The following is a 23548-nucleotide window of genomic DNA, read 5'->3' as shown; positions in this document are numbered from 1 at the left end:
ATCTCGGCCTTACTGTGGTGTAGTGAGGAGCAGCAGCTGCAGTCATAACCGCCAGCTGTGTGTGTGTGTGTGTGTCGCTTCGACTGGCTGAAAATATATGCAAATACGAAGCGACACACACACACACACACACACACACACACACACACACACACACACACACACACACACACACACACACACACACACACACCATCGAACCCTTTAAGGCGCCACACTGACCCTCATCTCAGATAAATCCGACACGTACGAGGTGGAGCTGATAAAATGTGATTCATACTGCGTTCAAATCTCCAACAAAAGAGAAGAAAAAAACGGTTGTACAAATGAGAGCTTCTTTGAGTTGTGAGTGAGTCAGTTGTCTTCACTTATTAAAACAAAATTCGTCTGCTTTTCAGGGACATCGGCTTCTCTCTTTTTAAAGCTTAATAGAGAAGAAAAGCATAATCGTGAAGATGGATTCATTAAAACAGTTTTTTGAAGCACAATATATTTCCACCTGCCATAACTGAACAATATTTGGTGATTATGCAATTATTATGCATTATTATGATTATGCCTTCTGCAAACAGATGGATATTCATTCCACACAAGGCATGAGAAATGATATTAGATATCAAAACTCATTTTTTAGATTATTCTAATATCTATACACACAGAATGTGTGACATCAGTGTCATCATGTAATTTATTCTAATCTTCATGGCCTTTTGAACTGAAAGTTTCTCTTTTTATTCAGAGTGGAATATTTTGGAGTTATAAATGCCGGATCAGCATTTTGTAGACTGACAGGATGAGACTTTCTACTTTTGTACTGCGTGCTTGAGGCACCACCCGGACCCCCCCCCCCCCCCCAGGTCCAAAGCAGCGGCCCCATCAGAGGCGCCGCGGTGACTCTCCCGTGTTCTAGGCGACTCGGCGGTGGAACTCACTGCAACACTTGGCGCATCGCCCCTTGGCGCAGTCCAGCAGGTCCAGAGCCCGGCTCCGCCGCTGGCCGCTCCCCCTCACCCGGGCCGCCTCCTCTTTGGCGAACACCCCGAGCTCCTGGGTGTAGCGGCCATACATCTGCAGAGCAAAGGGGGGGGGGGGGGGGTAGTGAGAATACTCGATTGAACACAGAACCAAATGTTAATTGGAACGAGGGACGAGGTCGCCGACCTGTCAATCACAGTAAGCCCCGCCCTGCTTTATGGTCAGTTTGACTCGAAATCAGTGGGTGCCAAACTCATTTTAGGTAGAGGGCCACGTACGGCCCACTCTGACCCCCCCGCGACGGTCAGGCCGGCACGCACACACTCACTAAAAGACTTGAGTCAGCAGTACACAAGACAGGAAGTTTTGTACGCTGCAAGACACTGACTGTCCCATGATGCTCCTGGGCGGAGGACAGGAAGGGGAGGGCAGGAGGGAGTTGTAGACCCACCTCAACGCGTCTATCCAGGTCAGCGCTGACCTAGATGGACTGCTGGGCTGAATGGAGACTTTGGATTTGCTCGCTGGCCAACTTGGTGCAACTGACCGGTTAGCTGCAGCTTGTTAGCATGTTAGCTTGTTGCGGATGCTAGCCACCAGAGGCTCGACAGACTTTGCAATAAATCTTTTTCTGATCTATACTCTACCAGTATACCGCACAGCCCTACCACACATTATACCGGTATACCGCGCAGCCCTACCACACATTATACCAGTATACCGCACAGCTCTACCACACATTATACCAGTATACCGCCCAGCCCTACCACACATTATACCGGTATACCAAGGAAGCCCTACCACACATTATACCAGTATACCGCACAGCTCTACCACACATTATACCAGTATACCGCCCAGCCCTACCACACATTATACCGGTATACCGCGCAGCCCTACCACACATTATACCGGTATACCGTGCAGCCCTACCACACATTATACCGGTATACCGCCCAGCCCTACCACACATCATACCAGTATACCGCGCAGCCCTACCACACATTATACCGGTATACCGCCCAGCCCTACCACACATTATACCGGTATACCGCCCAGCCCTACCACACATTATACCGGTATACCGCGCAGCCCTACCACACATTATACCGGTATACCGCACAGCCCTACCACACATTATACCGGTATACCGCGCAGCCCTACCACACATTATACCGGTATACCGCGCAGCCCTACCACACATTATACCGGTATACCGCGCAGCCCTACCACACATTATACCGGTATACCGCGCAGCCCTACCACACATTATACCAGTATACCGCCCAGCCCTACCACACATTATACCGGTATACCGCACAGCCCTACCACACATTATACCGGTATACCAAGGAAGCCCTACCACACATTATACCAGTATACCGCACAGCTCTACCACACATTATACCAGTATACCGCCCAGCCCTACCACACATTATACCGGTATACCGCGCAGCCCTACCACACATTATACCGGTATACCGTGCAGCCCTACCACACATTATACCGGTATACCGCCCAGCCCTACCACACATCATACCAGTATACCGCGCAGCCCTACCACACATTATACCGGTATACCGCCCAGCCCTACCACACATTATACCGGTATACCGCCCAGCCCTACCACACATTATACCGGTATACCGCGCAGCCCTACCACACATTATACCGGTATACCGCACAGCCCTACCACACATTATACCGGTATACCGCGCAGCCCTACCACACATTATACCGGTATACCGCGCAGCCCTACCACACATTATACCGGTATACCGCACAGCCCTACCACACATTATACCGGTATACCGCGCAGCCCTACCACACATTATACCAGTATACCGCCCAGCCCTACCACACATTATACCGGTATACCGCACAGCCCTACCACACATTATACCGGTATACCGCGCAGCTCTACCACACATTATACCGGTATACCGCCCAGCCCTACCACACATTATACCGGTATACCGTGCAGCCCTACCACACATTATACCGGTATACCGCGCTGCCCTACCACACATTATACCTGTATACCACACATCATACTGGTATACCATGCAGCCCTACCACACATTATACTGGTATACCGCGCAGCCCTACCACACATTATACCGGTATACCGCGCAGCCCTACCACACCAAGGGTCACAATATACACAATATATAGTCACCGCACCGTGTGTGTGTGTGTGTTACTGTTGCCATGCTAATGAAACCAGATACCTTGAATACGGTCGTGAAAAGTACCCAGACTGTGCAAAGCCTCATGAGAAGTTTGAGATGTTTTGGGGATAATGGTGGAGAACCCGAGCCTAGGACGCAGCCAACCCCTGCCTTATACCCCCCTGGCCCCCGTGCATCTTTGGTTGGTTTCTTTAACACTCCAAAGGCCTTATGTGTCCTAAAGTGTCCCAATGGTGCGTTGGAAATCAACTCCAGTCAGGCGGGTTTCTCCTTCCTCCTGCTGGCCCTGCTAACATTTCTGCGAAACTTCAGCCTGCAAAGCAGCCGCTCAACTATCACATGCATGTCGTCTCACGACAGATGATGCGTGCATGTACTGTACACAGCAGAACAACAATGAATTGATCCACTGTTGCGGGACATCAAGGCAGTCCGCGCATGGCGCTCCGGACACCCAGAGGGCCAACGCACCGTTTGAGAGACAAACTAGAATTGAAAATCAAGGTTCTGAATGGGCAGAATTATACCAGCAAATCCCATTCAAACACCTGTTATGTGAGAGCTAAATTAGGTTTTTGCACAAACATCTTGTAACGTGACTCCTACATTATTCAAATCAATTTTGTCAACATCTAGGTGTTGGAATGAAAAGACCCTCTTCTGCCTGAAAAGTCTTCAGCGACCACCTTTCTCGACAGTAACGCAACAGGTGATGGACACAGAAGTCGGGGTAGAACTTTGTCTAAATGCTGGCTTCTTGGTGTTGTTTCTCCACGCAGGAGCAAAGTTCAGGCGAACTTACCAGAGTTTGTTCATACTGCAGAGCCGGCTGGTCGGACCCGTCCCCGGCCATGGCTGCGCGTCTCCGCCCGGAGACCCGACGAGACGCGTTCGGCTTGGAAGTGAAGGAAGCCCCGCGGCGATCTGTCTCTCTCTCTCTCTCTCTGTCTGTCTGTCTCTCTCTGTGCGTGTGCGTGAGGTGCGTGAGCAGCGCTCAATGCATGGCGCAGACTTCAGGCTGCGTGCGTGCGACTGAGCGGACGCGTGCCGGTGGTTTTTCGCTTTAAAGGCTCTCGGGTCAGAGACGCAGAGACGCGCGCTGCGAGGCGGGACCGGTTCCGAAGGCGGACTGGACCCCGCCCACCTGGAAAAAGGTATCAATCAAACTACCAGGAATTTAGCTTCTTTCAGGTTTTTTTTTTGTTTACACATAAATAAGGTGAACATTAGGACAAGCACTAATAATACCACGTGGTGTGAGTTACCTGAGTCATCATCAACTACTTTGGACACTTTTGTCATGAGAGCAAATTATTTCAGGATGAATTAAGTATGTTTTTGTTTGTCCTCGCTGTCACTTATTTGAAAACGACTCTCTTCACATCACTGAAATCATCATTGCTAAATCCTATGAATTGCCTTTAAATTAGGCCTCTCCGGGGCCCTAAAAACAAACTTCATTCAACTCGTGTCTCGTGCGTTGGTTTTTGTTCTGCCCGCTTTTTCATACATTTTCTACACGCGCTTGTAAAATGCGATGATCTACATTTGTCCCTGTGAGGCATAAAGTGGACCATGTGTAAGCCCACATCCCACAGCGGGAACGGCTGAGTGGTGCAGAGAAGGTTCATGCAGACTGTCTCTGCTGGAGGACACGGGTCTGTCCAGGGTGGACTGGTCTCTGCTGGAGGACACGGGTCTGTCCACGGTGGACTGGTCTCTGCTGGAGGACACGGGTCTGTCCACGGTGGACTGGTCTCTGCTGGAGCTGATGGAGGTTCTTGTGAGAATGGAGGTCGAGGTGCGTGTGTGCGGCTTGTGGCCCTGCAGCAGACCGGCCTGCTCGCGGAGCCACGTTGTTCCTTTTCTCGGGGTCCGTGTTGACAGAAGGGACGGGTCGGGTCGGAGGAGAAGCCCTCCACATTTCACCTTCTTTAGTCCTCTTTAGGGTTTTTATCGAAGAACCATTGGACATCCTCCAGCGGGTCGGTCTGCTCGGCTGAAAGTTACCAAGTAGGTGACCTCAAGATTTAACCTCACTATTTTAAACAGCCACACACTTGATTATTAGTCCCAATGGGTTGAGGTGAGAACACGTAGAACCTGAGTCATAAGAAAAGGAATAAATTACACCACGTCTGCCTCAAGAGCTCTGGTCTGCATTTTCTTTGACTTCAGCAGCTGGTGAAATGACACATACCCACATACGCACGAAAAACACGTATGTTCCTTAGCACTTACTTACATGGTCAGTGTTGGGCAGTAACGAATACATGGACCGGCGTATTCAAAATACAAATTATGAGTAACTGTGTTCCGTTACAGTCACAATTTAAATAGATGAGTATTCAGAATACGGTTAGATTGTTGAAATCAATGGGTCACATGACGGAGTTTATTAAAATGAGTTTACAAAATGCAATTCAACGTGGAAATAATCGAGAATTATCAAGAATTCAGGATACAATACTCAGATTAGTTTATGTATCGGAATACGTCACAGATTACATTTTTGGACACATTTTTTCAATGCACGTAAGTCGCTTTGGATAAGAGCGTCAGTTAAACGATAAATGTAAAATAATAAATAAATTCTGGCACACTTAGTTTGGTTGGTTGGTGTGCAATGTCCCTGCAAAACAAATCCTTTTTTTAAATTTCTGAATCAAATGAGGTGGTCTCTCCTTCCACTTGGCAGTATCTCTTTAAATATAGTCTACTCTAAAGTCAACATATTATTTTTAAATATATATATATATATATATATATATATATATATATATATATATATATATATTGGAATAATGTCAATAATCAGAGAACCTAATGCTTCACGACAATATTGTAACTTTTCTTTTTAGAAATCAATCAATGCCTTTACCATAAATGGACATGTTTGGTGGATGTTTAAAAAAAAGAAAATGATTACAAGCTTTTTGCAGTAAAATGGGAACTTTTCACAGCTCCCAAGTCTGGCAATGTACATTAAATATAAGTATGAACAACAGCAAAAGTAATAATTGGAGTGAAAAGTTGCTCCATAGCAAAGATATATGCGATTAATCACTTGAAATATTCCCGAAACTTCATTTTAAACACTTTCCCAAGGAGCAGCGCGAATTTGAGCCGCGGTCCTCGCTGCACTTTGGACAACGTGTCTGAACCGCTTCAGGACGCCGACTTCACCGCCGCAGACGCTACTCGCTTCACTTCAGGAGTTCACGCCAGACGGTGCAGCCCGGCGACCAACCGGCGACCAACCGGCGACCAACCGGCTCATTCAGCAACGAGTCCCGGCCCGCAATCTGGGTTCAGTGCAACAATTTACGTTTGGTGAAACTGGGACGATAAAAACGGGAAAGGATGGGAAGAAATGTCAATAAAACATTGAGCTTGCTTCATTAAGTTTGGGTCAGTTTATAGATTCTGGGAGCAATTAAAACATAAAGTACAGTTGGTGTCTTGGATCATCTCGTTTTTTTCAGCAAGGACCCGATATGCTCGTGCATGGAACATGTACTATGATTTGTATATTTGTTTGTGCTTTGTCAACCTGCAGGAGATCATCAGCACGCCCTCAGCAGAGCTTCGCGTGCATCCACATGTCCACAGGGACGCATATTTTGACCCAAAGCAAAGAGGTAATCTTTGTTATCGTTGTGTACACCTCGAACAGGTTCTGTTCAAATCGTGTTAGAACGGAGCAGAGATGGATTGAGGTGTGGAGTTCGTCAGTGTAACAAGCTTCATGAAGCTGAAAGTCAATTGCAGACGAGATGAAAAAGGAGGAAAACGCTGTCTCTGATTCCTGCTTTTATCCTCACGTCTGCCTCCCGATCTCCTCCTTAACCATCTCCCCTTCGTTTGGTCAGTACCTCGTTCTGTCAGACAACCGCGCACGGGATTTGAAGTTGAGAAGCTTCATCGGCGGCGTCCTGGAGTGTCGAGAAGCTGGGGACCACCATGCGGGTAACCACTGTTAATTACGCTCCTTCTTCCAGATTTAGTCCACAATATTCTTTTCTTCTTTAAATAGTTGATCGGGAAAACTGATTCAAGGCCTGTTTCACTCGACAGAAACTACTTTCCAAATCTACGTAAGCAGTTCAACACACAAACACACGAGACCTCCTTCTGCTCCTCGGTGCAGAAGAAGGTGTCTGACGGACAGGCGTCAACGTGCTTCCAGTCCACTGAGTGTGTCCACTGTGTGTGTCCACTGTGTGTGTGTGAGTGCATCCATCAGTGACCTTGAGCGTACGTGCTGACTCGTCTCCGCTTGGATTTAAAAACCTGGAGATGATTCAATTACAAGAAATATAGATCCTCTGAACTACCAGAGAGAGTGTGTGTGTGTGTGTGTGTGTGTGTCTGTGCACGTTTAATATCTGAATTGCGTGCACGTCTCATTCCTGACACAAACACTTTGTTTCTCGGCACTCGTGTTCAGGAGAAAGTCGCTCACGCGGTGGAACGCCACTTGTTTGTTTTTCCCGTAGTTCCTGGAATTGATGAAGTGCACACAAATAAAGGACCAGTTGTTCAACGCGTCACGCACCATATGGGCACAAACGGCCGCAATTAAAAGCGCTGCCGGTGAGCAGGTCCTGGGCTGTGATGCCGGTGGGTCAGGAGTCGTTTTAAAGAAATGAAACAGAACGTGGCAGCTTAAGGCTTCCTTTCTTTTTGCTTCTCCTGTTTATTTCTCTCCTCCCGCCCACCGTCTCGGGGATTCTTATCCCATTTTTCTTCTTGAAGCAGTGAGAAAAAGAGAAGAGCAGCGCATTTCTCTCTTATATCTTTTTTTTTTCTCCACAAATGGGTTTTCAGGAAGCCGGGGATGAAATCCACAGGTGTGAAGAGGCCTGAACACGGGCGTCAGGTGTGCGAGCACTTAGGTGCTTAATGGTGAACATACCAATCAGATGTAAGCAACCTCTGGTCCTCTGCTCCTCCTCTCATGCAACAGCCGCTCCGCTGTTGCAATGCAGCACCGAAGAAGAAGACGACAGATTCCCGCCTTCTCGCGGGTCCAGATGTGCAGCCACCGGTTGGTGCGGGTTGGACACAGTGGGGTGCGGTGTGTGTGAGGGCGTAAGGACAGACATGAGGGCGTAAGGACAGACGTGAGGGCGTAAGGACAGTTGTGAGGGCGTAAGGACAGACGTGAGGGCGTAAGGACAGATGTGAGGGAGTAAGGACAGATGTGAGGGAGTAAGGACAGACGTGAGGGCGTAAGGACAGACGTGAGGGCGTAAGGACAGACGTGAGGGAGTAAGGACAGACGTGAGGGAGTAAGGACAGACGTGAGGGCGTAAGGACAGACGCGAGGGCGTAAGGACAGACGCGAGGGCGTAAGGACAGACGTCAGGGCGTAAGGACAGACGTCAGGGCGTAAGGAGAGACGTGAGGGCGTAAGGACAGACGTGAGGGAGTAAGGACAGACGTGAGGGCGTAAGGACAGACGTGAGGGCGTAAGGACAGATGTGAGGGAGTAAGGACAGACGTGAGGGCGTAAGGACAGACGTGAGGGCGTAAGGACAGATGTGAGGGAGTAAGGACAGACGTGAGGCGTAAGGACAGACGTGAGGGCGTAAGGACAGATGTGAGGGCGTAAGGACAGACGTGAGGGCGTAAGGACAGATGTGAGGAAGTAAGGACAGACGTGAGGGCGTAAGGACAGATGTGAGGAAGTAAGGACAGATGTCAGGGCGTAAGGACAGACGCGAGGGCGTAAGGACAGACGCGAGGGAGTAAGGACAGACGTGAGGGAGTAAGGACAGACGTGAGGGCGTAAGGACAGACGTGAGGGCGTAAGGACAGATGTGAGGGAGTAAGGACAGACGTGAGGGCGTAAGGACAGACGTGAGGGCGTAAGGACAGATGTGAGGGAGTAAGGACAGACGTGAGGCGTAAGGACAGACGTGAGGGCGTAAGGACAGATGTGAGGGCGTAAGGACAGACGTGAGGGCGTAAGGACAGATGTGAGGAAGTAAGGACAGATGTCAGGGCGTAAGGACAGACGCGAGGGCGTAAGGACAGACGCGAGGGAGTAAGGACAGACGTGAGGCGTAAGGACAGACGTGAGGGCGTAAGGACAGACGTGAGGGCGTAAGGACAGATGTGAGGGCGTAAGGACAGACGTGAGGCGTAAGGACAGACGTGAGGGCGTAAGGACAGATGTGAGGGCGTAAGGACAGATGTGAGGGCGTAAGGACAGACGTGAGGGCGTAAGGACAGACGTGAGGGCGTAAGGACAGACGTGAGGCGTAAGGACAGACGTGAGGGCGTAAGGACAGACGTGAGGGAGTAAGGACAGACGTGAGGGCGCAAGGACAGACGTGAGGGCGTAAGGACAGATGTGAGGGAGTAAGGACAGACGTCAGGGCGTAAGGACAGATGTGAGGGCGTAAGGACAGACGTGAGGCGTAAGGACAGACGTGAGGGCGTAAGGACAGACGTGAGGGAGTAAGGACAGACGTGAGGGCGTAAGGACAGACGTGAGGGCGTAAGGACAGACGTGAGGGAGTAAGGACAGACGTGAGGGAGTAAGGACAGACGTGAGGGCGTAAGGACAGACGTCAGGGCGTAAGGACAGACGTCAGGGCGTAAGGAGAGACGTCAGGGCGTAAGGACAGACGTCAGGGCGTAAGGACAGATGTGAGGGAGTAAGGACAGATGTCAGGGCGTAAGGACAGACGTGAGGGCGTAAGGACAGATGTCAGGGCGTAAGGACAGATGTCAGGGCGTAAGGACAGATGTGAGTGTGCGCCAGATCAACATTAATTTAGTCATTGGTCAACAAAACCATTGGGTTGAACAAGACGATTGAGGAAGTTCTGAGCTGAAGAGACTTTAAAATAGATTTAAAATCACATCTAAGAACCCCCCCACACACACACACACACACATTATTTTTCCGTATGACACAAATGACCTTCATGACTCTCTGTGATGAGTCTGTATCAGCGAAACAGGACACTTAAAGTTGTCTTTTCGATTCCCATCAGATCAGAGAAGTCGTTTATTACGGTTTTCTTTTCCTTTTCCTTTGTTCTTGGTTTCTTTTGCTCTTTTTGTCTCTGCAGTAAAAACAAACATCACATTTTCATCACATCTGTAACGATCTAACAAAATAATATATTTCATTCAGAAAATACAAAGCAACCATATACAAAATGTGTCAATTAAATTGAAAAGAAATGGGAAGAAACCGGTGATGTACAACCTGGCAACCCAAAACAGACAGATCAGGAATCAGGAATATTTATTGCCATAATATGTCAGACATACAAGGAATTTGACTTGGCGGTTGGTGCAAGACCAAGTTAGACGTTGGACGTGTCAGGAAGGTTCTTGGGAGTTTTCCAGAAACAAAAAGGAACTTTAATGGTCAAAAATTCCAAACTCAAATCTCCAAAAAGGCAAAACGTAGTCGAAGAACAGGAGACAGGACCTATGACGTGGGCTTCCATACAATTAACTATGACGCTACAAGAGACAAGAGACACACATGGTTTAAACACACGAGGGAGGTGCAGGTGATTGGACACAGGTGGAAACAATCATGACACGGCAGACAATCACAGGGGACGACAGGACCAGGCAGGAAGTGACGTGACCCAGGGAGACAAGAGGCAAGAAACTACAAAATAAAACAGGACATGAACCCAAATCGTGACCGACGACAAGACGACAATAAAATAAATAAAATAAAATATAATTATGGGTTAGTAATATAAGACTATGGGTTAGTTTAAAAATAAAGTTTAAAAAGTTAAAAATATTCAAAAATTAAAAAGTTAAAAAATGAAAAATAAAGTGCACCAGCGAACAGAAAGTGACAAGTGAAAGTGAGAAAGAAAGTGACCGGGAACACAGTGTGAGCAAATAATGACTTGATTTTATGACACAATATGACTTGAAATGCGTTAATGTAACAAGACACATCAGGACATGTCGACTTTCACAGGACGTAGTGACCGATGAAGTGAGGGACAATAGAAACATTCATATCCATTGTTAAAGATGCTTTTGTTCCACCTCTTTAACCGCTGTTCTTCTGTTTTATTGTGCAGAAGGTTTTACGTTAGATAATAGAAGCTTTCTGCGTTTCCTTTGGACTCAAAGCAGCTTCACAAGCTTTAAAAAACCCAGAGCTGCTTGTAAAACAAGCGAGTGGGTATAAGAGCGCACATCTGCAACGGCAGTTTAGTGACGTCATGGACAAGATTCCCCGGTCAAAGTGGTCTTGGTGCTCAAAGCATGCTGGGATACCAGCGACATGGAGAGGGGCGGGACTATTAAAATCAAATCAAACACCCACCTACAGTCAACAGCTGTGAGCGAAACCAGGAAATGTGTCGTAGCTGAAGATCAAACCAGTATTTGTCTCATAATGAAGAGGAGGATGAAGACGAGCTGATTGGAGCTGATGAAGTGTCCTGTTAGCTGTCATGTATTTTATGCATTTAACTCTCAATGTAATGCTTTTCATTGTTTTGTGATTGTTTTAACTTCGTGGCTCTTAATCTTTCTTTTTAATTGCCATGTTGGGAAAATTTGATCTGTGAAAAAACAAATAGTTTGAAGGTTTGAACTTGGCTGCTCATGGAGGACTCAAGTTGTGGTCCAAAGGCAGAAAGTAAAAAAGAAAACCCTTTTCTGTTGTATTAAGTGTTTCAACTTTTATGATACAGTCTGCGGCCATGTTCTGCTTTACTTTTACCTGAAACCCCTGTGGGGCGGCTTCAGGCACTGAACGGAGAGGTGACTTTCACAATCCTGCTGATATGAGATGTATCTATCTATATATATATATATATATATATATTCATAAAGAAAACTGGCTTTGTGTCATTTTTCTCAATACTCTGCCAAGACGCACCCGTATCTGATTGTGAATACATGAGCAGCTTGAAGGTTTGACTGTTGGCAGGCTGAAGAAATCATGTTTCATTTGAGTGATTGTCTGCACTGCCCTCGAGCAAGGCATCTGCCCCGCGCAAACAAAAGTGAGTGAAGATTCAGTGAAACGTTTCATTATTACGCCATAAAAGATGCTGCTGCAGAAGCCCGAAGAGCTGTTTAATGATGCCATATATATATATATATATATATATAGATTATATATATATATATATATAATCTATATATATATATATATATATATATATATATATATATATGTAGTTATCTGCCCCATGTTTATGTGGTTGGTTCAAACACTTGACACTCAATTTAATGCCCCGGTTTAAGATATCAGTTCTGCAGCAGAGGGCACCAGAGATGAAATGTTGACACGTCGCTCCCTCTCTAGTCTGTAGTTTGAGTGTTGAGATTATATAGATTATATATAATGTATATAATCATATATATATATGTGATTTAACAGATTTAATAATCCTGTTTACATGTGTGTACTTTGAGGTTTCCTCGTGTGACGCGTCATCAATGAAGTCGGCCTCACCAGCCTCCGAGGAAGGAAGATTTCTTTATTCCAGTGGCACCTTCATTTAATATACGTAAGGACAGATGGCGCTCTGCTCGAGCCGTGTTTCTAACCTCAGTCACCATAAAACAGATTAACGACAGAGGGGCATATATATATATATATATATATATAAATATATAGCAGAAGTAGTAGTTTTCGTTCATGTGAAATCTGAACTGTGCAATTCATTCTTTTCTCTATAGAAAGTGTGTTTTTAGCTCATTGCTGCCAATAAAATGCAGCTCAAAATGTCGCAGTCGATTCTTTCAGTCGGATCCAGCCGAGGCCAAAAAAAGCAGAGGACGACAAATACATGCAATGTGATTTAAAAGCTGCATGCAGAGAAGAGATAAACGGCATCTTTGGTAGTTTCAGTTTAAGGGTATAAATATACTAATTCAACCTATAAGTCCAGGCTTTGTATCGAGTGCCATATGTAGAGAGAACACGCCGGTTTCCCTTTGGGGGGACCAGCAGAACACAAAAACACTCCAGGTGCTTTCCAGCTGGGGGGGGGGGGGGGGGGGGGCAGTCTCAGAAGTAATCTTCAACAAAATCACTGTTTGTTAAAATCGCTTTTATTCATCCCTGATATACAAAACAATGGTTCATTTTACTTCTTTTTTCCTGTGTGAAAAATAGCTCTGGATTTCGTTCAGCTCAGTCTGCTTTCGGCCCTTCGGCCTTCGGCGCGACGCGGCGTCTGTGTGGAGCGGATGAAAGATAAAACCCCCCAGCAGCTGATTCCTTATCAGCCTGGAGGAGATAAAGCTGTCATGCTGCTGGGGGGGGGGGGACCAAACAGTGTTTAACTTAATCATCTTCAAGGCAGAAAAAGAAAAAAAGAATCACTTGGTGCTCCTCACACACACGCACACGCATGTTTTTACACTTTTCAGGTTTCTTTAAAAAAATAAGGTTATCTTGCATTCACGTCATGGATTAAAACGGGGTTACACAGTGAGACAAAGAACAATTATTGCACAAATCGATTCCCTACGACTGGATCATCCATAAAAAGAGTGAAGAACACAATTTCGCACAACTTCTACGGTGATTAAAACGCACTAATAAATACGCGTCGGCCTGCCGTAACCCGCAGCGTTACTCGAAATTTGAATTTCACGCCAAAAAGATTAAAATCAAACCATAAGGTGACGGCGTTAAACGGGAAAACCCAACGACTGCCATAAAAAGGCCCAACATGCCTTTCACAAAGAGACTGGTCAACAACGAAAGATTACAACATTAAATTATGATTTTATATTATCGGAGTGATGTTAAATATATTAATCTGTGCGTATTAGTAACTAAGAACCCCTCCCTCGTTGAAAGTGACGCACAAAGCTGAACGGAAGATGCTTTTCTTTTTGGTATATTTCCACCAATCATGCGAAGCCGTGCCGTTTTATCGCATATTTAATCCCCCCGTCCCAAAGGACGGAGGTCAGTAGTAGAAGGAGGAGCCTCGGGCTTCATGCTGCACATGAATTATTGAATACACAGTACTTATATATATTATGTGGGAAGACCTGCGACGCCATCAATCGTTTGCTTTCTGCACGACCAGGTTCAGTCGCAGCGACAACGCTGCTATGAATTGGAGGTTTAAGAAGGGGGGGTCGGGGGTACGGTTATTCTTCATTTCCTTCAGAGGGTTTTTACTCCACTTTAAACGCAATGAATCATCAGTTCAAGCTGCTTTCTGTGCAAAAAATTGAGCCGAGTCCGATGCCGCATCTATGGCGTCTGCCTGGACCATTACATCACGGATCAAATAGCGTTGGGGGGGGGAGGGGGGGTGGGGGTTTGGAGGTAAGCGAACACGCCGATCAAAGGCGGATGGATGAGGGGGCCGCGAGCAGCTGGTTCGGTAATGACGTCTTCATTCTTTCAGCCATCCACTTAGTTCTCCCCCCCCCTCACTTCTTGCCCCTCTTCCTACCCCCCCCCCTCCTCTGGAATGGTTATTAGGGGCTATATTTATATAAGCAGAAAAACATTGAGTGAATCGACGCCATCTTGTCCCCCCCAAAGAAAGGAGTGTACTTGCATAGACTGTGTGAAGAGAAGACAACGGAAAGAAGACCCCCCCCCCCCCCCAGGAGGTCCAGACAAAGACCATGGCGACATTCCAGTTAACCCCCGTCAGATGGAAATAAAAACATTTGAGCTGAAAGAGAAATGCCGTGTCTGAAGGCAGTAAAAGCAGCTTCGCTAGCTAACGTCGCTAACGTCGCTAACGTCGCGTCTCATTTCATTTCATTTCATTGCGGAAGACTCGTTTCAAAGAGGAAGAAGCTTCGATCTCAACCCACCAAAAAAAAGCTCAACGACGTCGGCTAAAAACAAATAATCCCTTTAAAAAGAACATTTCAACCCACCCGGTCGTTTGATTCCCCCCCAAAAAACCTGTTGGATCCACATTCACTGTGCTGTGGGTTCCCGATGGCGAAGACGGAGAAGGTGGAGCGCTGCTCCTCTCTTTAGTCAGTGCCCCCCGGAGGAGATCACTGGTGGGCCCACGAAGCGAAGTGAAGGCGAGGAGAGGAGACGAGGAGACAAGGAGTCACAAAGAGGCTCTTTCCACAGTTAAATATTGATCCGATGGCTCTGAGGTTTCTTGCAGGCTCTGAGAGATCTCATCTTCTCATCACCTTCTTCTCGCCCCCCCCCCCCCCTCACTGGGTCTTCTCGCCGGACTCGGAGGGGGCGTGGTCTTGGGGCAGCGACATGCTCTTGTGGCGATCCCACAGCTTGTGGATCTCGGTGGCCTCGTTCTCGCTGCTGCTGGTGCCGCTGTCCCGGAAGCTGGCCAGAGGAGGACGCACCTTCACCCCCTTCACCGTCACGGAGCCCTCGATGGCTTTGCGAAGCTGATGATGGAAGGGGGAGGTGGGGGGGACACAAAGCTCAGAGATTTAGAGAGCGTACCAACTGTCAGATCATTTACTCTTATCGGACAAGACTTTTCAACGAGTCCGAAAGCGAAACGCGCCTCAAATCACCTTAATGAGTTACTGGAGGAACCCGGAAGAATTCATTGAACATGTTTGTCAAGAAGTGATTGTGGTGCAAACATACACGTACACATATGAATGTACATACGTGGATACATATTCCTCAAAATCCAACAACGGTGGAGAATGGCGGCGAGTCGCTTCTCTTTTCTCAGTAACACAAAATCGCCAGGAAAACAAAAGAAGTGACCGTCATAGAACCGGTTGGCTTTTGGTTGGTGAAAGAAAAAAGAAAATCCTGAAAATATTCAAAAGCGAGATTGATTAGAAAAGGTATCTGGGGACAGGACGAGTCCTGGTTGAGAGTCCTTTACAGTAGGACATTAAATCAAATGTCAACACTTTATTTTGTCTCCTAAAGTGTCCTGAAGCCGCCTTCATCATTTGGGAGCAATCTAAAGGAAACCAAAGACGAGGTTCTGAGACTAACATCCAAACATTAATCATCCAGACGTTTCTTTAACCCTTTATTGTCTTAAGCAAAGCATCTGAACCATTTACTGTTACATCTTTTTTTCAATGGATCATGATTCATCTTTTCAGGTCGGACCTCATTGAAGGTGTTTTTCTCCTCTCAGCTATTCTTATTTGAGTATTTTGTTTGTTAATCTGGCTGAATGATTTGGTTTTTCTGGATCCTTCACTGAAAGGAATGTATATATTTATATATCTATATTAACAGAGTGAGGCGGAGGCGCTTTCCTTTGTTTCGTCTGCTGGAGCAACGCAGAACAAAAAAAGCCTGAATGTCAGGAAGAGGAGAGCGCGCTCGCCAACAACCCTCCTGCCGCTTCCTGGACAATTCAAAAAGAGACCTTTCTCTTTTTCCCCACCGCTGATTGTGAGGCAGAAGACAAACGGAGAGAGAAGAGCGAGCAGAGAGACAATAGGTAGAGACAGCAAGCAGCCTTTAGTCCGTCCCCGAGGGAGGACGATGTCTTAACGTCTGCGAAAGCGGAGGATTCGCAAAGCGCTGACGTCACGGCTTCGTGGAGCGGGAGGTTTATCGAGAGAAACCCGAGGTGCACAATTACAAAACATTACACAACAACAACAACAACATCAGAAGAGCTCTCAGCTGATCTCATCTCCGAGCACTTCAAAGACAGGGTTTTCTTTATGGGGGGGGGGGGGGGGGGGACATTTTAAAAAGGGTCTGAGATGGTTACCTCCTTGAGGGACACCACCCCGATGAGGCGCCCGATGCTGGTGACGTAGGCGTGGTCGAGGCCCAGCAGGGAGAAGATGGTGTGTGTCTGCAGGGGGACAATAAAAATAAAGAATCGGGTTTGTAGTTAAAAAAAATAAATAAAAAAAACACAGGAGAAGAAGTTCTTTAGCTCCAGAGGAAGATCTGAGGAATATTGGGATAAAACCAGAAAACTGAGTTCTTAATGGACGAACCGGTCTGAGGAGATTAAGCTCCCAGAATCTGAAATCTCTTTTTAATCTCTTTTTAAAACCAGTTCTTTCACGTCCTTTCTACCAATTTGCATTATCACTGGGTTTATTATCCCTTAATTTAATGCCTCAATTGAGAAGGTCTAAATCTGCCCTCAGTTAGTCGTTATACGTGGACCAAATATCCCCCCAAAACACTTCTAAAATGTTTGTGTGACTGTGATTGCATGTTTTTATTTGAATCTTAACTTTAATAATTTAAAACGGGGGTTTTGGCACGTTCCCATGAATCCGTTGGGCACCATCCTCCCGGCGGGGCGCTTTTTGTTCTTGCGATGACTCGATTCCACCGCGGGGACATAAAAGTTTCATCTAATCTGGTCTCTTCTACTAGGTGCCGGAGGAGGGCTGCTAAAGCCAACGGAGCGAGAGATCAAGAAGTGCAGCGGCGGATTAGAAAGGCTCCCATTAGGTGTTTAGTGACTTTTTTTCTTAGGGACATCTGGGACATCTGAAACCCATCCAAGCTAACTGAATTCATGCCAAGAAGAGAATGCTTTAGTGATTCTTTTGGTCGCGTTGCGAGTTTCCCCACAGGAGGACGAAGCGGCGTCTCCGGAGACGAGACTCCGTTCACCTCCAGCTCGCTCACATCCATTAAGAAGCAATTCGCTGATCCAAAGCACATTTTAGAACCCGTTGAGCATCCGCGTGGGACGGGAATCTCAGCCCGCAAGTTAATGAAAAAAAAACACTAAATTGGCCTCAAATGCTCCTCCTGTGTGTTCCTTGTGCAAATAGATTAAGTCACAATGGAGCTAAATGGGCATTTCTTCAGTAGCCTTCATCCAATCCCTCGCCGAGAGGACATCCAAAGCGCTTAAGAAGCTCACTAATTGCCATTTGTAATATCTCGTTCATGCACTAAATGCTGTGGGTCCGGACGTCCCGGTCATGTGCGTTTTACACGAGACAAAACGCGTTCAACGAGATTCATTCCTACAGAACATCTGCAGAAAGAGCCACAGAAAAACACCGTAGAGCAACAACGCATACCGGCATGAGATACTCTGTAGCCCGGCCCAGAGAGGAACACACACACACACACACCTTCATAAAGGGGGGGGGTGGGGGGCGGCGAGCGGTGTTTAATGTGCTGGAGGAGATTGTGCGTGGTATTGGCTTTTGGAAGTGTGCAGTGGAGGAGGAGAGCGAGATGGATCGGTGCAGGATGCCGCTCTTAAATGTTTAAACAGTGTTCACACCGAGCATTATGAATGGGTGATGTAAGGCTGCTGTCACAGCTGAGAGTTGTGTGTGTGTGTGTGTGTGTGTGTGTGTGCGTCGGAGCCTCCTCCACGATGTCGCAGTGAGCTCCTTTCCTTATCCTGCACATCCACTCAGTAGGGGAGCATTAGTTTAGTGTGGAACACCCGACCCGTTACATATTATAATATATTAAAACGGTTGTTTAAAACACGTTTGTTGGCTCGTAGGAGTTTTGTAACTTTAGATTTTCTTAGTGCATAATTCTATTATAACACGGCACGCGCGCACACAGTTTGACGAACATCTGCATTTGCAATCAGACCTTATGCAGAGACGTGCGCTCCACCAGCTGGAAGGGGGCGGGGTCGATCTTGCAGTTGCTGAAGTTGACCTGCTCGTCAAGCTGCTGCTCCTCCCACTCTGTGATCTGCCACACAAACACACAAAAGGACGTTCACAACTTCCTTCCTCATTTTGGATTTTGCGAGTAACAGATGTCTCTGTGCCAACTATTAGCATGCCGGGACAAATCCCCCCCCCCCATCAATTATGGATGATGTCATATCGAAAAATATAAGACTCCGGGGCAACCGGCCCGTCTGGTTATTGAGGAAATGTGAGAAAGCCTGTTCTGTCATTGCGGCGACGTCGTCAAGTGTAAGACAAACGCAGAGAAGACATATAAGTTTGTAGAAGCTCATTTACGATTGTCCGAGGTCTGATTGACGTGGTCAATAAGCAGGGAAATGGTTTAAACCGGAATTAGCAGAGAACAAAACGATGGTTTCATGACGTCCAACGAGGCCTCACAGGGGACAGAAATTTCCCAAAATGCAACTAGCTAGTGTCGCACACAGTTTGTAACAAACCCCCTTGCTGTGCGTCGTGGTGGTCCGTCCGTCTTACCTCTCTAATAGTCATGTCATCCTCCACATCTGCGTCGTCCTGGAGACAAGAAGCAACAGGACACAAAGACATTCAGTGAACACACTCAACGCGGTGAAATGAGGAAACCAAACGCACACAAATAGTGAGGCTGTAAAGGAAAAAAAACAGGTACACAAACGACGGTACACAACGCCGTCCACTAGTACTGAGCGACGACACACAGGCGTGCGCCACGGCGCCGTGATGTATCACGTGACCAAACAAAGAGGCGCGAGTACAGTCCATCTAGTGAGCGCGGGGGAAGTGTGTGTGTGTGCATGTGTGTGTTTAAATGGCTGTGAAATATGATTTAGTCGTGTGCGGTAGAGAGAGAGAGAGAGCGAGTGTGACCCGGGGGGGGGGGGGGGGGGGGGGCCTCAGCTCGTTTGTCGTCAATGGCTCCGGTGGTCGACCTGTCGGTAACCCTAGCAACTGTTGCCGCGGGGCGAAGAGAGGTAGCATCACGCAAGCAGGAGGCCAAACGTGCCCGAGGTCGACGAGACAGAACAGATGCGCACGTGCGGCGTAAATGCAAAAGAGAGGCTCTCAGAGAGATTCGCTGTTCTATTAAAGGAGACGTGTTGTGAAGTTTCCTCTTTGGTGGGTCTACACGTTAATGTGTCTACCAACCCGTTTTTTACGGGTCCCGTAATGAATTAATACAAGAGACAGAAGTTGAATAAAATGATATTCACACAGGAAAACGACGCTTCTTTAACATCAAAAGCATGAGAACGTGGTGGAAACCCTAAATACAAAAATGAGCATGATGTGTCTCTTTAAGGGAGCAAATCTCGGCCTCCGGATACATGAGGTAAGGCAGAAGTGTGTGTGTGTGTGTGTGTGCGTATGCGAGAGTGTTGACATTAAGCTGATGAAGCCGTATTGCTCACTGCGCTGTTTCCCTGACCAGACAAAGATTAGAAAGGTCCGTCGCCCCCCCCCCCCCCCCCCTTCACCCCTCGTGCTCCAGCTATCCATCTTTCCTTCAATCAGTGGCAACCATCCAAGACTAGGTCAGTGGGGAACACACACACACACACACACACACACACACACACACACACTCGCACTTTGAGCCTGGAAACACAGATGAAAAAGAAAGGCAGCCCACCCCCCCCCCCCCTCGTTTCCCTTTGCCCCCACAGTGGGTAGAAGGGTATCAGCTTCCTTTACGCTGTCGATGTCGATGAAGAGGAAGGCCGAGCATCTTGGCGTCGATATTCAAAAGTCCCTCGTTCGACTTCTGTGAATACGTTTCGCTGCCAAAAGCAGTTTGAAAAAAGAGAAAAACAAACAAAACAATGTCCCGGCCCTCTGATTGGCTCGTACTCGTCGACTCATTGGCCCGATTGGTCGAGACATGACGACTCGTTTGAGATAGTTGACTCACCAAAAGAGGGCTTTTGAGCTAAATGCTAACATGCTCACAATGCTAGTGCTAGCAGGTTAATGTTTTAAGCTAACATGGCAAAACGGTACAGCTGGTGGGATCATCATTAGCTTAGCAGCCGTCTGGTAATAAAGTGTTCGAGACCTGATGGCAGCGTAGATCAAACTCAGATCAAAGTTTGTACCATTCATCCACGGGGCACCGTGCACGTCCACGCCCGTATTCACTGGACAACCATCTGAATGTCTTTGACGTAAAGAAGAAAACGCAGGTCATCGCCGAAGTCATCGGGATACTTTGTCCGGGAACCAGGAAGTTTGGTGCAAATGAATTTGAGTGAGACGTCTGAGATTGGGGGAAAATGTATCCTCAAGGGAATACGAATACCTGAGAGGCGACATTGCATGTGGGCGGAGTCTAAAGATGACGTCGTCGCATCAGAAGAACGCAACTCTCTGTCCACAGGTCGTCTCTCGGGACGCGACAATACACCTCATTGCTACTTTCATCGTCATTGTCTAACTGAAACGGTGCGAAAGGGAAGCAGAAAGACGATAATCACTAATCCCTCGTGTGCAGGCAATTAACTGCTGATTTCCGCGTCGCTGCTTATAGCCTTTAAATTCTATTACTGCCTTATTTGTGCATCCGATTAGATTACAGACTTAATGCGATTGTGAAATAACATCATTAAAGACTTTGTGCAAACTGCTGCAACGCGGCGCAATAAAGAGGAGACGTCCTCAAAGGCTTTCGGGGAAAAGTTGGCTAATGAATCGTAACGACCCAACGAGTCCAAAGATCTCCGGCTTCACCTTGAGAAACCAAAAAAGTCGTTCCCAACGTCGCGACTGCTTCCGCCGATTCAAACCCGGATTCGTCACAGAGTCTGATATCCGTTCACGGAGCAAACTACCAAGTTCTCCAGCAGGGTTCTGTCTCTGCTGTACGTCCCAAACCATTCAGGAAATGAGAACTTCATCCCGTCAGATAACCACGGGACGTTTTCAATGGGAGTCCGTGCTCTTTGTTCTATAACGTCCCTCAACTTACTGTGAACACTTGACCCCAATACACTTAATAATCAAATCTGTTTGAAAAAAATGAACAAAAAAAAATAAAAAATTGTCTCGCTATGAAATAAAGTGCCCTGAATTCTGGATTTGTCTGAACTCGTCTGGATTAAATGGATCAGCAAGTGGTTTGTATCAAGCGGATGATTTACCCAATTGGTGACAGATGATGAAGACCGTCTTCGTCGGACTCGTGTGGCTCAAAACGGTTTATGCTTTTTACTTGGAAAACGTTGGTGCTTTTGTACGAATTAAAAACAATTGACTCAACAGCATCAAGCTCTAAAATAACATCCGACAGGAATAAAACTTATGAATCCAGAGTGACTCGTTAACAAGGGCAACCATCGAGAAACATAATATACATTCAGCATAAAATAATTTGGTATTCTTGGTGAGTTGCTGTGACATAAATGATGTTACTACTGAGTAGTTTACTTCATTAACCAGGGTTTTGATAAATTGTCAGTCGGTCATAAGTATGAAAAACGTCCCATCATCTGTAACTCTTCATTTGGTTCAGCAAGCGAACGTTGGATCCATCAGCTGGGGGTGAATATTAAGTAACTACTTGCAGGGACCAGTTTGTTTGCTGCAATCGAAGTTTCCACTTTGTAAACATGTAATTATAAAATGGCTAAAAACTGCATTTTTATGCCGATGACACCAAAGATACATTTGACCTGTTCTAAATAGTGGGGAAATAAATACGTTGCGCTTCCTCCTCAGCTGCACAATAACCATTCGTCACCTAAAGTCCCCAAATTGTGAGCGACGCTGGAATGTGTGCGATCGTCTCAGTGACTTGGCTCATTATCTCCACTAAATTCTGCAGTTATTTTTCATAATAAGGCTGAATAATAACAATGAAATAAAGTTAATGAACGAGGGAGACGATCAAATCATTCTTAACTCGACTTTCTTCTCCCCTCTGGACCTTTTTCCTCATTTTTTCTCATCTTATTAAGGCGACGAAAACATTAACGTGACTTTTCATGTGCCCCCCCCAAACGATCTAAAGAAACAGAGAAGAACTCAGTGAGGAGAAAGAGGCCACAAGCCAGCAAAATGAATAACGCATGAAGGCATCAGAGGCCGGAATGGAGGAAAATAATGAGAAAAACCGCCAGGAGAGAGCGAGCGAGAGGCAGCATCATCGCTCTGCAGACTGCTGATGTCACCTACATCAGTCTGGATGGAGGGAGAGGAGGGGTGTTTGTGGGGTGGGGGGGGGGGGCTATAACTTCCCCCCCCATGCCGCGCCCCCAGCGTGTTAATAATATTATTAACAGTAATACCTGACGACATGCAGGAGGCGCGGTGCTGCCCACTTAACACGCCCCGAGATACAGCGCGCCACTAATGCGCCATCTGGGCCGGCCACACGGAGCCAATCACCTCGTTCAATGACATCACGCAGCGGCAGATCAATTAATGAGGAAACACAAATTATGGATAAAAGCGCCGAACTAAACACCCTCATAAGGCCGCTTTCGTTTCAACTATTTCAGGAGCAAAGTTCCTTTCATGCTCAAAATTAAATTTGTGTCTCTTATTGAAAACAAAGGGGGGGGTCAAGGTTCTCATGGCACATCGATCTCACCCAGATTGAGACCTCACAGTGGAATTTGTCAGTTTGCAGTTGGGCCGATGCGCCGCTTCATGCCGGCGAGTGATTCAGAACGTGAACAGACTTCAATAATCGTCCCTGACGGGTGAAACAAACGGAGCTTCTTAATTACCTCAAGTACAAATCTCCAACGGCGCTAATGGAGCTACGCTGACACGACTGGCAGGCTGAACTT

General features: G+C 46.9%; 2 protein-coding genes across 13 annotated transcripts in view; both read right to left on the bottom strand.

Annotated features, from left to right (window-relative positions):
- The window catches only part of LOC120819085 (chloride channel protein 2), a 35917-nt gene extending 31712 nt beyond the window's left edge, over window positions 1-4205 (bottom strand). The window contains exons 1-2 of the mRNA XM_078106929.1: window positions 3970-4205; window positions 933-1068 (exon numbers count right to left, since the gene is read on the bottom strand). Coding sequence (XP_077963055.1) covers window positions 933-1068; window positions 3970-4020 — 187 coding nt within the window. The 5' untranslated portion in view covers window positions 4021-4205. The remainder of the gene's footprint in view (window positions 1-932; window positions 1069-3969) is intronic.
- A 9015-nt stretch (window positions 4206-13220) lies between these two features.
- The window catches only part of LOC120813126 (chloride channel protein 2), a 52861-nt gene continuing 42533 nt past the window's right edge, over window positions 13221-23548 (bottom strand). For all 12 annotated transcript variants that reach the window (XM_078106880.1, XM_078106888.1, XM_078106898.1 and 9 more), the window contains 4 exons: window positions 19257-19295; window positions 18673-18777; window positions 16850-16936; window positions 13221-15536 (listed from right to left, as the gene is read on the bottom strand). In XM_078106880.1, the coding sequence (XP_077963006.1) occupies window positions 15342-15536; window positions 16850-16936; window positions 18673-18777; window positions 19257-19295 (426 nt within the window). In that variant the 3' untranslated portion in view covers window positions 13221-15341. The remainder of the gene's footprint in view (window positions 15537-16849; window positions 16937-18672; window positions 18778-19256; window positions 19296-23548) is intronic.

This window comes from Gasterosteus aculeatus, chromosome 1, assembly GCF_964276395.1.
Source record: "Gasterosteus aculeatus chromosome 1, fGasAcu3.hap1.1, whole genome shotgun sequence".
In the NCBI taxonomy this organism is placed as follows: domain Eukaryota; kingdom Metazoa; phylum Chordata; class Actinopteri; order Perciformes; family Gasterosteidae; genus Gasterosteus; species Gasterosteus aculeatus.
The sequence above is the reverse complement of the archived record's forward strand: the minus strand, read 5'-3'. Positions and strand labels throughout refer to the sequence as shown.